Source organism: Nomia melanderi, chromosome 7 (genome assembly GCF_051020985.1).
Source record: "Nomia melanderi isolate GNS246 chromosome 7, iyNomMela1, whole genome shotgun sequence".
In the NCBI taxonomy this organism is placed as follows: domain Eukaryota; kingdom Metazoa; phylum Arthropoda; class Insecta; order Hymenoptera; family Halictidae; genus Nomia; species Nomia melanderi.
The window spans coordinates 3,016,610-3,031,729 of NC_135005.1; the positions used below are offsets into that span (position 1 = coordinate 3,016,610).

General features: G+C 33.7%; 1 protein-coding gene across 10 annotated transcripts in view; it reads left to right on the forward strand.

The window, feature by feature from the left end:
* Nmdar2 (glutamate ionotropic receptor NMDA type subunit 2) overlaps positions 1-15,120 on the forward strand; it is a 466,012-nt gene that overhangs the window by 339,157 nt on the left and 111,735 nt on the right. Inside the window, exon 2 of one of the 10 annotated variants that reach the window (XM_076369026.1) lies at positions 9,937-10,943. The exons of the other annotated variants lie outside the window; for them this stretch is intronic. Coding sequence (XP_076225141.1) covers positions 10,637-10,943 — 307 coding nt within the window. The 5' untranslated portion in view covers positions 9,937-10,636. The remainder of the gene's footprint in view (positions 1-9,936; positions 10,944-15,120) is intronic. 10 annotated transcript variants of the gene reach the window in all.

Consider the following 15,120-nt stretch of genomic DNA (forward strand, 5'->3'; position numbering starts at 1 on the left):
AAATAATACCCTTTATTAGAACTTATTTATAACATTTATCCCTAAAATTTTCATTCGTTACATCTATGTACATAATAAGTTAAAAAATAAAATAAAATAAATTTTATTTTTCTATCATAAACGTTGATTTTTTTCTTGTGATGGGCCTAAAAATACGGAATATTTTAAAAATTTTAAGTAATGTTTATTTCTTTAAATTTAACGTTGCCCGTTTGGTTTATTGTCTGTTTACTATCTTTCAGTACATTTGTTATAATATTTATTTGTGTACCATAATAAAAGAATCAGACTAAAGAACAAAAACGACAAAATGTTTTGCCTAGCACAGTAAACATGCCTACCACATTGTGTTGACGTTAGCAGAAACGTACATGAAATTGGTCTATTCAGTTTCGTTGATTTCCCTCTATCGTTGGGTAATGGCTTGAAGATAGTCGTTCCTAGGACGAAATAATGTTAAAGGTTCCGTAGGCGGAGCTTTCACTCGATAACGAAGTACAATAAAGGTCTATCCCTTAGGAGACACAAAGCAGAATGGTACTGCTGGTGGAAGGAAAATATTACCTATCGTTCGTAGTCCCTTAGAGTCCAAAGTACACAGACATAACTTCTACCTAATGAGAACTAGCCTGAGCAAGCACCTCCGTGTAAGTGGTTCGAGCTTAAAAGAGTCTAGATCTTGATGAAAATTGGGAGACCCAGCGTCGTTTCGGAATCCCTCTGTGCCATCTTACATCAGGGAGAAAGGTTGAAGGCGTCTATCGAAGATTTCTCTCACGTACAGAAAAAATAAAAAAAAGGAAAGGCTAGGTTTAAAGGGCCCTTCACATCTGGTATAATCAAAGAGAAGTAATCATTTCTGCTTTCAGTCTTTAATGAATTATTTTACTCGTGTTATTATTAGAATTATTATTGCGTTAGTATTAGATGTACTAAATAACATTTGCATTAATATGACTAAGATATTAATGATGAAACTTCTACTTTTTGTTTTTTCATTATGTTACTACATAAAATGCATGTGAAAAGAGATTTCCTTCCACTCTGACTAATTACATCTATCCCTTCATTTACGCGACAGTTTCTTTATGATATTCTCTTTCCAGAAATATTGTTTATAAGCGATACCAATTTACTTGATCCCAATATAGTGACAACAAATAAAATTTACTTTTGTTTTCTAAAATGTCAACATCATTATTCTTCTATTAAGGTATACGAAACAAATATACATTTCCAATACACCAGCTTTTCATTCCAATATGTTCTCTTCTTTTCTACTGACAGACACTATTTACACAATTTACATTCGCGGAAATCGAATCCACCTGAAAATGGATACTCCGTGTAAATAGAGGGTGCAGTCCTATATTCCTGCCAAGTGCCTGACACTTGTAAGTCGCATGACACTTGTAATACCCTGACACTTTGCCGCTAAGCATCGACACGACAGGAGCAATATCATACCCCATCGCCAGTGATCAACCACTTGGATTCAGGCAGGTATCAACCGCACCCAGGATATTTCCACGAATCGTATTATCGGCACTTTACCCGGACGCAGATAGATCGAATCTGATCTATCCTAGGGAAATTGCGTTTCGCGGGCTAACCTGGGTGAACAGGAAATGAGGGAGGGGGAGTATTTCATTTGCGGGCGTAGAACGTGAGGCATCGGCAGTGCCAAACACGGCAGCGCAGGGCGTGAAAAATGAAACTCGCCACGATAGACGGGAAAATTGATCATTATGCGGTAACGTTATCGCATCGGCCGATACACGTTTCCCCTAATATTCCCCTGCTATGGAACGTGACGTCGTTCGCTCAGAGCGACACTTTGATCCTTCCGGCAGATTTCCGCGCGATACTTGCGAAACGATACCGGGTGAGCGCGAAGTACCCCCTCCGGACGCTGCACTTTAAAACCCCAATTGCCCTATACCGACGTTGAACGATCTCGTTGCTATGAATCCCCGTGATTTATGGCGCCACTGTGCTCGCCTTGGTGTAATTGCCGGTGAGAAAGGATCGTTTTTCTGGTGATATGTGCGAGCTCACGAAAGTATTTAACATACGAAGGAAATCATTAATCTAATACATTTATTCGACCTTGAATTGTAAGTGTTACAATTCAAGTCTTACCCCACTAAAGACTCTTTATATTCATAATAACTACTATTATTGTTATAAGTTGTTGTAATTCAATATTTTAAGGGATTAAGTGACCTCCATTCAACGTAAATGTGAACATCTCAACTTTGCATCGTTAACCACTTGCGCTGGCAACGAATTAAGAAATTTGACAGGATATCGCGCGAAGAATTTTGTCTTCACCTATCATATGTTGATATGTACACAAATGTCGTTTACCAATAATTTTGTACGAAGTAGTAGATTTCAGAAAAATCTGGAATATGTAATCCAAGGCTATCAACGTGTACAACATGTCGTTGGTAATTTTCGAACAAAAACATCACGACGTGCGCAACATGTCTTTCAAGCACAAGTGGTTAATCATCTTCAAAATCACCATTCTGTTACATGATTTTTCACTCTCTTAAATTAAATCATTGATTAATGAATTTTTTTTAGCAACTCGTGTAATAAAGTGAAAGTATCGAAGTACAGTATAAAACATTATTTTACATTTTCGATTTATTATGGCAAAGAATCAACTTGTGTAGACATAATTTTTGAAAAATTCCTTCAATTCATATTTCTCTTTGAACCGTTTTGACAGTTCAAATTGACTATTTACTGCCAGTATTTCATACCTTTGAATTGTGAAAATAATAAACAACTAGGTGACTGAAAATATAATCCTTATACTTTGAAATGGTCAAAATTCTGCGAACATAGACATAATTATATTGCAGCAGATCAGAGTATTCATAGCTCCTCGAAAGGCCATTGAACCACTTCGCCAGTTTCGCCATGGGACAGATTTAGTTTTCAACAACTATTGTCTAAAAACATAGGTTTCAACGCTAATGTAATTATCGTAACTAATTTCTGTGTCCTCGAAACACAAACTAGATATCGGTGGCAATTCGCAAGTCGACGTCACTATCTCATTTTAACAAGACTCCTGGAACCCATACTTCGTAGGACAGTACTTTGCAACTTACATTGCCACTTAGGATTTGCTTGAACTATTGCCAACTTTGATATCTCATTAATTAGGTGATTTATATATTGTGTACACGAAATTTACTTGAAGTTCACTTCTTTTAGCTTTTTTTATGATTCAGTCGCTTCATATCTTTTTTGTAACAATGCGTAAAAAGTTATTAGAGCATTACTAATTTAGTAGAAAGAAATTGAAGTTGATGGTATTAAAATTCTCATTTAAAATATCTTACAAGCATATAAACAAGTATAACTCCTGCTCACTCCAAAAACAAAAGTGCAGGGTGCAACTGTTAGTGTAACCGGAAAGAAAATCGTTTTCCATGAAAAAACAAGCTAATCACACACGATAGAAATTTCACACTTGAAACCTCCATTTGGAAAAATCAAAATCGGAAATTCATGGACCATACGTGTAATTAACTGATTAAAAGAATCCGGGACATTTATTCTACATAATATTCTACATAGCATTCTATACTGTATTCTAAACAAAATAATTGCTTCAAAAATCCATGTTAAAACTTTGCCGAATATCTGCTAACTATCAACAAAACATGTTCAAACTCAATTTTTAAAACAAAGTTCCGAACAAAAAATGTTATTCCAGATTCTGTATTTATTTCCAATGTAAAATAACCTCATACGAACTGTATCACCTTTATTTAGTCAAGAGTTGAAGTATTCGACAAATATCCATTTTTTTTTTTTTTTTTGGAAAGCGTCATTCTATTTGTTTCCACTTACATTTTGGGTCACCAGATGGATACTAATCAGAAACAATCAGAATCAGTCAGAAGCTCAAACGGTCCACGTGCGAAATTAAACAACCGTGTTTTAAAACAACTTCCTTGAAATTGTCTCTACTCGTTCGACTTAACAGAAGTGACCCAGATAAACCTGCACCTGTCCCCGGAAAACTGTAATCTACGGTTAATTCTGCTGACCATATTGAATGCGTGTTTCCACGGCGATACAGCGCAGCTGATTCCAGCTTCTTAACAAACTCCGGGTTCCCTATCTTTCCCCGTAGCAACTTCGGCCTCAGCTTTTCCATTGGCAATTCTGCTGTTACGTGTGCAGCTAGGAAACTCTACTCAGCCTCGAGCAAACAGACTCGGGTATATCCTTGATACCAAACTCACCGCCCTGTTAACGCTAGTTTCCTAGTTGTAAACCGGGATGAGCTTTATAGAGGGTGTACAGTTTTCATTTACAGAGTTTACTTTATTCAAGCTTCTCCATTTTGAAACCTTGACAGAATTCTTCTGTTTGCTGCGAATCACGACTGCGCGTCGCGCTTTCTTTGGATATTTAAATCCTCGGGGTAAGTGGTGCGTCCATTTTAGAGCAGAGCTCGTGTTTACCTGCCTACTGAGATTATTAGATCACTGATTGTAGGGCGTTCGCCATATATATTTATTATTCTATTAACGCATTGTTAATCGCGAGTATTTTACTTTTGTTTGCATATGCATTACTTTGAACTCAATGTTTTTACTTTATTTCTGTATTACTGGTATTATCTTATATTAACACATTGCGTACCGGTTAATCCTTAAAAAACTGGGCTACGTGGCTGATGATTTTTAATGAGATGAACTTAAATAATTTTTTAAATCATTTTAAAATAATCAGTTTCAATAAAATTTAATATCTTTTTAAATGGTGTAGTAATTAGCAAAGCTACGAAGGTTAACATTTCTGAATCAAACGCTCATCTCAACCGCTTGAGTCCTGAGGAACGCTATAAGCAATATTCTTGTATTGTGCCAAAATTGCGGAGAGCGCGGAGGCGCTTCTGTTTATCAGTATCAATTATAATTTTCTTCTTATATTTTTCAAGAAATAAGTCAAAGTAAATTTATTTGAATAAATGTTATTTTTTAATATTTTTTTGTAATAACACAATATTTGTGATCTAATTAGATAACTACTCTTATTAATTTTTTTGCATACACACCCAATCACTTCTGCATTTTTGGTAAATATCCACAAAATTTGTTTAGCATCCAAACGGTTAACTGAACCTTCGTGAACATTCTTCTACATTCCAGGCCCTCCTCGCAATTTAACTTTGCGACACTTCCTCTTCGGACTTGCCGCTCTTGAGAGTCAATGCGGCACGTCGTGGTCATCAGTCATCTTGACTCTGTTTTCACACTTGCCCATCTTCACATCACATTCACACCTGCCTTCTTACATATATTATTATAATGTATTAATAATATTAATTTAATTGCGATTCAGTAATTTCAATTTTTAATTTTATGATCGATATGCACTATTCTGCATTTTTAAATGAATGTACTATAATTTGAGAAGCTGCTGCTTTATACTATTGTTATATTTGATATATTGTTAAATCAACAACTAAATTATTGATTTTTATTTTCAATTTTTCATTTCGAAACTTACGTTAGTATTATTTAATCCCACGTATGTTTCAAAAGATCAATTTATTGAATTAAATGTAACAGTTGAAAAAATTAAAATTGCTACTGTACGATGAAATTGCAATATTGCGGTGAAATATAACACAGGTTATTAAAATACGCAGAAATTTAAATAAAAGGGAATATCGAATTTGTTCATAGTCGGATTGAAAAGGATTAATGTAAGTACTCTCTCATAAAGCTGGCATTAGTTGTATAAATTAGTCCATCTGTAACAGATGTTCTTTACGTTGTCGGCCGCAATTAAAATTTCATGTAAAGGATTCTGTCAATGAGTGAGCTATTCTCTTTCTTGAGTAAACAAAACAAATGAATAGAAAGTATCTGTTCTATCTTCGATAGTCATACATATATGATACTCGTACTTTAAAAGCTTCTGAAAATTTGTGTACTCTATAAATGCATACAGTTCCGAAGTATAATGGTTAATATTTGCGAATAATGACGCGTGAAATTTTCTCTCTCTCACGATATGATACTGTTCATGCGCATACTGACCTGTATCACGTGCACCATTATCGGGCAGATTATCATATTTGAGGAAAGTTTTTAATCGTTAATGATTCGAAGACGATGCTGAAATTGCATTTTCATTACCCGTAAGTTTCGCCTTATTATCTATGTATAGTAGCATAATTTCTTAAAATATGTGCTCCTACCTATACAACTACCGAAGCATCCTGCATACTTATATTTATCTAATACTAACCTACCTTCGAACTTAGAGAAAAAAACATTAAAGTATTAAATTATTCGTACTTTATAATACGTCTTTGGTTTTCATTGCAATGAAAAACATTATGCGATATATTTAAAACAAAATTAATCAAAATATGAAGGTTTGGAGATTTATTTGATTTAATATTTTTAACAGTTTTGTAGGCAATGTTACTCTCTATTATATATATCTACAAGTGATTTTTGAAGCAATAATCTAAAAATAGTGTTGACAAAGGAAATAATCTTCAAACTATCAATTTATCAAGTTTTGAAATTTTTTACCTCAAGTAGAAATAACTACCTTAATAAAATAGTAAAATATTTTATTTATTTAAATTAATAATTATAAAAACCTACTTGCCATTATTGAATTCTAAAATTAAATTATAATAATATTATTAAATAGTAATAACATTATCAACAGCAAATAACAATTTCGTTTCAGGAACACTTTCAAAACGATAGGACGTAAATTTTACAAAAATTGAATTGAAAGTCTCATTAAAATTGGATCACCGATCAAGCATTTCGGAATTGTTCCAACCTAATAACCAGTCACGATGTTCCGTAACAACCATTATTGTGTCTCCAGTTCAATGGGATCTGTTAACAAGCGGGCAATTCGAAAATAAGTAAGAGCATCGCGTGAGATCCTCTTTCGACAAGAGTTCCGAAAATAAATTTAACTCTACTCGTAAACAAGTTAGAGACACCTAATATGGAGAGGCGGAAACCCAGCACACACCGAGGGCATATGTAAATTTTCCACGTGACTAGCATTTTCGATATATTTGCGTTTTCCTTTGGTCTCGGGAGAAATGGCTTCCCTACGGAGGGCATCGAAATGCCGATAACGAAAGATTTTCACCGACAATTGAACGGGAACTCATCTCAGGGGCGAACCACGAGTTCGTGAAAAATAATAAAACTAACCCCGCTTTGTCAACGTTATAGAGGTGTTTTACGTAATCTCTTCCTTCCAGCTAGGAGACCTGCCATTATGTTTTACACAGAATACAACAAAAAATGTATAAAATGTATGTAACGATTTAAAAATTTCCTTTTAATATTTAAAAAATTAAATTCGTTATTCATTCAAGTAACAATAACTTAAAATATGTATAAATTAATCTTTGTTCGATTTTTTATTCCTTTATTTATTTATTATTCTTGTATTACGCTTATAAAAATCTTCAGAAAGCATGTTACAATCTTATTTTGAAGGAAAGCTGACGTCCATATATTTTAGGGGAACAGTGCACAGGAAAGTCTCATGTTCATAACCTTCTCAACACACTATTTATTTTATCTACTTATCCAGCTGTCTAACTCGTCTAACGTATCTTCTAGTAAACACTTCTCCCGTAACATAATGGAAGGTACAGGAATTTCGAGTGTAACACCCCATACAACCTCGATATAAGTAGACTAAACGCGCCACCGGTATGTGATAACCGTGATAAACGATAAACGGAGTTTTAACAAGTGTGAAAAAGAGAGAAAAGAGCAAGGCAGAAGAACAGCAGTATAAAGTGGCGTAGCCTGATAGGTTTCCGTAATTACCAATTAATGCGAAATTACACGGGACGGCGGGTCCTGTCAGCCGGCCTGACGAAAATCTCAATAATTAGCTTCGTTGTGATTCTGACGCTCCAGATCCTCGCACGAAATTATCGGGCGTCGGCTTAATTGAGGGGCCCGTAATTACTTCCAGCCAATCTTATCAGCGTTCCGCGAGAGGCATGGTCGATTGTACTAGCGAAACTTTCGAGCCAACGCTTCTAATGAGTTTCCCTCAATTTCATATCGAGTTTTCTGTTGTTACTGGACCATGCAATGCCTGTACAACCATAACATCTTTAAACTAAAGCGTGTTTGTTCGTTATGACAATTTAATTAATTTTTTCTTTTCAGTGCTTTTTATTAACTGAATTGCCTATTCTATTTTATTAATACATTTTGCTGTCATATAATTGCGTTTACAAATTATATTTACTTTTTATTTTTATTTCTGATTCTTTTTATTTCACACATTTAATTAGACATTTTTCCCATAATTTTTATGAGAATTAGTAATTGTCTTTAAATGAATAATACGGTGCAAAGGGAAATGAAATTAACTGACGAATATTTATCACAAATGCTTTGGTTGTGTAACTAGTATGATAATTTGAAAAATGAAGCCAACTAAATGCTTAATGTATATGTTACATTTATGCAGACATTTTAAAATTAAAACTAACGGACTGGTCAAATTGACCCACTTCAAAATTCTTCTTTTGCAAGTGTTTCAACTATAAAGGTGTCTTCGCGAAAGATTTCCAATTAAATTTGTGTACTTGCGCAGATACAAGACTAGGACACCCTTTGAATTTCAAGAAACGTATTGTTCTAATGTTTATAAAAAATTGAAAATAAGTCAGTCTGATTGCTAGGCAGTTTTAGTGCTAATATATAGCAATATAGACAATTGTCAGTTTGTTCATTGAAATGCTAAAGAATAGACGTCTGTAAAGAACTAACATGTTTCTAATCTGATAAAAAGCACTTTCTTGTTTTATGCTTCTTATTGGATTATCAGAGAAACATTTTAACATTAATCTGGATTGGAATGTCTACTTTCTTGTGCGCATAACCGTATTTCATCTTTGTGACAGTCTGTCAATACCTTGAGCACAATAATTCTCCATCGTGCTGTCGAAACATGGATTATGTAGCAGGAGAGCCAAGCATTCCTACAAACCCAGTATAAAGAAAAATAAAGTACGATGGTCTAACAACAAAAATCTATCACTGTAATCTTCAACGTATACATATTGACGATTTACCATAATTTGTTGTTACAAAAGCTTCATATGCTGAGAATAAATTCGTAGTTGTATTTCAATGAAATACAACAAGCGCCGTACTCGAACATTTACAATTAAGCAAAATATTTATATCTTTGATAGACTATTGTGACCTTATTACTCTTATCTGATTTAGATCGAATGTTATAACAGAACGAAATTTAAATTTGTCAAAAATTTAATAGACTATTTATTAACAGTAATGAGCAAAATGTTTACTGTCTGCAATAGTTACTTATTGCTTAAAGAAACTGATTATTTTGTTGTTCTTAATTTTATTAGTCAACAATTTAGAAATTATGTAAATTCCGCATAATTATATCTTTTATTTCCAGCAGCGAAAGAAATAATTAAAATACTGAACTTGAATCTAACATTTATCGTATATAAACCATTTATTCTATATAAACAATATTAATATCAATATTATGAAACATTATCCTGGAACTAAAGAAAATATTAACGAATATAAAGTTAGTATTCCCGAAAAATCGCTCTTAATATGAGACTCTGTAATCTTATACGAAATGCATTCAAAATTATTTATCTTCCTACTTCATTAAATTAATTTAGTTATTCGAGTACTTCTTTACAAAATTATTAAAGGGTCTCATATTAATTATAGCTACAAAAAATAGCAGATCCATGTAAAGTTTCTTTAGTACCTAATTAAGGCAACACAACCAATTAACGAATTTAATGAAGTATTCGAGGCTCCCTCACCGTTGCGAAACAGGCTTCAAAATACTATTGATACAAGGATACCGATATTCTTTTTACAGTGTCTTCCGAATCATTAATTACCTCGTGCAATTGAACGAATCAAGTAAAAAGCAACGCTTCAGGCCCACGTCGAAGCTGCACACCCGACAAATATTCATAAATCAAACTTTGTCTTCCTCCATCAAAACATAGTAATAATTAATTAGATAGTCACCTGGCTCAGCACAAACACGTGCCGCTTATCTACCAGGTGTCATTCACAAGCACAACACCTTCGTGAAGTTGCTTAACAGCTTACCATTGACAATCTCAAAACGGAGATGGAAGTGTCCCAAAATGGCGTACAGAAAACACCAACTTAATTTCACGCTCCTAAAGCTCTCATCGTAATAAAATGTCAAATAAGAAGCTTTGAAGGATGTAAACAAGTGAAACTCGAGCCAAAAGTTCTTACCAAAAACACTTTATTGGCATCAGTTCCCAAGATGGCTACAATGCAGCAAGAATTAGTAACTTCTTACGTCGGTGAAAAATATTCCGCCACGATCATTGATTATTTTTAATTGAAAGTTCACTCTGTCAGTGAAGAAAGGAGAATTTGAAAACTCTTCGATTGATGTGTTTGTTGATTCGTTGAGAGGATGATAAATTAAAGACACGCGTTTGAAATGAGTTCTTTATTCTCCCATGAATTTGAACCGAGTTAATCGCGGAAGTGGGAAATGATACGAGATTGAGGAACACTGAAGAGGAGGAAAAATGAGGGCCGAGCTATTTTTTATTCTCGGCACGCTCGTGGTCTTCGCCAGTTGCGGGTTGAGGTCATCAGGCAGCGATGTGATCCATGAGCTGTCCAGGGGACGCAACAGCACTTTACCGAAGCTGACCATCGGGGTTATAGTGCCGCATACTAATTTCGGGGTGCGTGAATACACGAAAGCTGTAAACGGTATGATCAGTTACCTTCACAAGGGCCACGCAAAGGGGGGCACGAGGTTCACCTTTCTGGACAAATACGACTTCAAGCAGCACTTGATCATGATGACCCTCACGCCGAGTCCAACAGGTACATACTATTGAAAAAGGTTTATCTTTGTTTTGAAATTAATTCTTTACAGCAGTTTACATTTATGAAGGCATAACCGTTTAAAACTTTACAAGATGTAGGTTTGTGAATCATTTTAAAGAAAGACTGCTATTGAAGTGCTTTTTAAACAATTTTGATACCTATGAGAAAATGGTAGTGTGTTAATACTAACATTATTGAGTAATTAAATTGACTTTTTCAAATCTTTCTGTAGAAGTTCTAACAGTGCAACTATTGAGACGCTAATTGACATATGATTCAGTTTGTTTATTATTAAATAAATTTCTTTAGTAATTTCTCAAAAAAGCATCTGTTGTCTTGTTAACAATTGAGAAAGAATAATTTAGGAATGGGTCAATTTGATCCATTTGGTAGTTCTAGCTTTAAAAGTTGTGTTTTACTTCAGTGAATATCTGTTCCCTTTTGATACCAGTAAAAAGTGAACAGTGTAAATAGGAAAGTTGTTCTGAGATAATAAACTATTGGCATATTTTATTTTAAATGTTATAACTTCTATGTCAGACTTACATTGTAATAGGTCCATTTAAATTTCTCGAACGGTTATGTCTTTTTCAGTGATCAGATTATGAATTCTATGTAGCCTTTATGTATACTGTATTTCATTTCTAAACAAAAATTATTAATTTTAAGTTACAGAAAAGTTGATATATATAATATACGACCATTTAAGGGTTAAGCAAAAATCAAAACATTTGTGGATTTATCGTTATTTGACTTTCTCGTACGTAATTATTTCTATATTCATTTGCAATGGACACTTAAAGGCCAGAACTTTGAATTCTTTATATGTTTAAATCTAATCATTTTTATTACCTTACGTGTTAAGTGGCAAAGAATAATCATTTCAGTTTTTAAGTGAATAAATAACAATCTAGCATATATAGTTTTAGGGTGTATTAATTCGCAATAAGTTCCACTACTTGATAATTAAATAACGTTTTCACCATATATTTCACATAGATTCTTTTATCCAACAAATCACAGAAAATTATCAACATCGTAAAATGGAAAATTTGAAGTCTCATTAAATTAGTAACATTAAATCAAGTTAAATTAATAAAATAAATTACAAAGCATTTTTATTTCACGTTTGAACAACGTTTGACAAATATATTATACATTATACAAGAACAGAAATCTGCGTTTCAATGCTTGAAAGCATGGTACGATCGTCTTATTTAAAAATACCAAGAAGTCCTTCCAATCTATAAAAGACTTATAAAGACAACATATTAAATCAATAACGTGATTCTCACAAAAAATCACCTGAAATGTTTGCACTTATAACATCACGTATTACCTTCTAGAAAATAATGGAACAAAGAAAATTTGTAAACATATCAAACCATTACCATTAAGGTAAAGGCACCAGTAATTGACCTGGCATCAGTAGTTGACCATTTTTCAGGGAAACGTAGAAAATGAGGTTTTTAAAAGTAAATATCTTTTAAAACACTTTTACCTGAATTAAATTGTTTATCGTACAAACCAACAATTTATTTCATTGACGTTTATTGTTTGCCTTCAATTACCAAAACTTAAATATTAAACATATCAATATTAGCATTAAAAAAACTTCTTCTCATTTTTATACTAATACGATTTTCCCAAGAAAATATAACAGTTTGTAGGATTTGCTTGACAAAATCCGCAGTAGTACAAAGTGAAGGTCATAAAGTGTTCGCGTCAGCGTAGAGCCTGGCGAAATTGCACTCTACCTGCCTAGTCATCCTGAAAACAGAAGAATATTGCTATGTTTCCCCTGCGTCCCATGGCAACGCACGCCCCTTGACCGCCCCCAAGGAGGACACACGTTTTCTCCTTTTTCCAGAATGTTGAAATTAACGTCCTGAGGGCACGTACCACCAAAAGTCCCCTGGACTGGTCAATATGTGCGGCTTAGGCCGCTTTCACTCGATGATATACATATGCGGCACTATATAGAGTGTCAGTTATCTTCGCATAACTTTACCAGCGTATTCTATCAGCAAAACTAAAGAAAAGTATTAAATAAATGTAAGATTTTAAATATGTGTTTAAAAGTTATAACATGTAAAAAAATAAAACACTAGTTAGCGTATACCTTTACTCTTAACCTGTAAGTATGGACGTACGGTCTCATAGACCTCTATATAAAATATCGTGGGTTTTGAGGCCAGTGAAATTTTCGTTGTATAGTTGATACTATTGTTATGTGGATACGTTTAAATAAATAAAAACAAGTTCAATAAATTTTTGTATTAGTTGTTACAAACGAGAATATTTAACATTAATTGGTCATCTTCAGACTTTCATAATTAAAGGTTAAATACAAACCTTAACAGTAATTTATGCTTATATTGTATGGAAAATGCAAAACACTGAAAATTATTGCTTGGCTTGGCAGTGTTGCTAGTAACCTGGCATTCGTGAGTCATAGAGGCAGAAAACGATTGCGAGCCCGGAAACGGCTGTTCTCGCTCTTTGTCGCAGGACCCACTTAGTGTGTGCAAGCGCCTCAGCGAATCATATGCATGAACCGAAAATCCACGTAGGCAAAGCCTGCGGCTTCAAATATGATCCCTCAAACAAGAGTGCTAGGTCGCCAACAACTGAACAAATGTCCTCGGACAAGTCTCATTCACCACAGAAGCCTAAATAGAAAATGAGGCCTAAATTTCATTAATTTATAAATAAGGTTGTATAATATTTTAGTAAAAGGTTAGCATTTATGAACCAATAATCACAGAATTTATTTAAAGAATAATATTTAAAGAGAATTTATACTGTTAAACAATGAATTTTGTTTGAAATTATATGGTTATGAAATAATATTTAAGGATGGTAATACTAAAGAACAAATTTATTACTTGAAATGAATTTCTTATTAATTAAATTGATTTAAAAGTAAATTGAATTTGAAGGGATTCAATTTAAATATATAGAAACGGCCTAAATCAGGTAGAACACGAAAATTCTACATTTTCGACTTATTTTTTCATAAGGAATGCAGACATGCTTGGCTGTAATATCGGATACACCCTGTGGATTCGGTATCTATTATACACACGTCGTGATACATGTACCGTCGTATGAAAGCAGCCTTAACGTTCGCTTGTGGAAGACGACGATGACCTTGCCAGATATCTCTATGTGTGTCAACTTTAGGGGTAGCGAACGTGACCCAAGAGCAGGGAACCGCAGCCGGTGACGAATATTCTCTTTCAATTCTGTTTACTCGCAGGGTTCACTTTATTTACTGTCGTTCCGGAACGTTTCGCCGGAAATGATCGTCGGTCGGTTATTTTCAACGGGACTGACGTGTTTACAATGTCGGTGTGCATACCGACGGAATCGTTTGCATTTATTTTCTGGATGGCGAAATTTCTTGGGCGGTCCTCTCTGTTGGTTTTCGTTGACAGAATTCGTGGAGCACAAACATGAATATTTAGGAATGGAAATAAATTTGGATAATTTAAACGGTTGTTCGCATGAGACATTGGCTTAGAGGAAAATTATTGGATATTACTTACCCAATGATTCATGTTTTACGTTATTTGTAGTTGACGACTGTGAGTATAGACAATTTTATGGTGTTTTCTGATATTTTCCTTGTAAATTATTCCTTGTAAAAAAGAATGAGTACAGGAAGATATAAATAAAATGACATGATAGTGTCGTTATTCTCTTTATCAAGTACTTACTAATGAGAAATTCATTTTTTCCCAAAATTATTATAGATAAGTTCTGAATAATTGAGATCTGGAAAGTGTACACATTCATTTAATCACTCTGGTGGAATGTATAGATACTTTTATATTACACAAAAAATGTACTTTGAATGTTAATAAAAGAAAAAAAGTGAAATGTAACAAACAGTACTAAAAATGAATGGTGGAAAATTCTTCATGATAGTGGATAAATGTATGTGGCAGTCTATAACTGCTTTCGCGCAAAAAGTTGTTCCTCTGATTTATAAAATTTAGAAGTGCGCAAAGAGCAATATTGTTATTTAACACTATATTTACAGAACGCGTCAATTTGACGAATATTAAATTTTATAAACCCTATTTGATAAATGTTTACGTCAACTTCAATTCATGCAATTACAGTAGCATATACCTCAATTATCTATTTTTAAACGTCTAACTTCCAA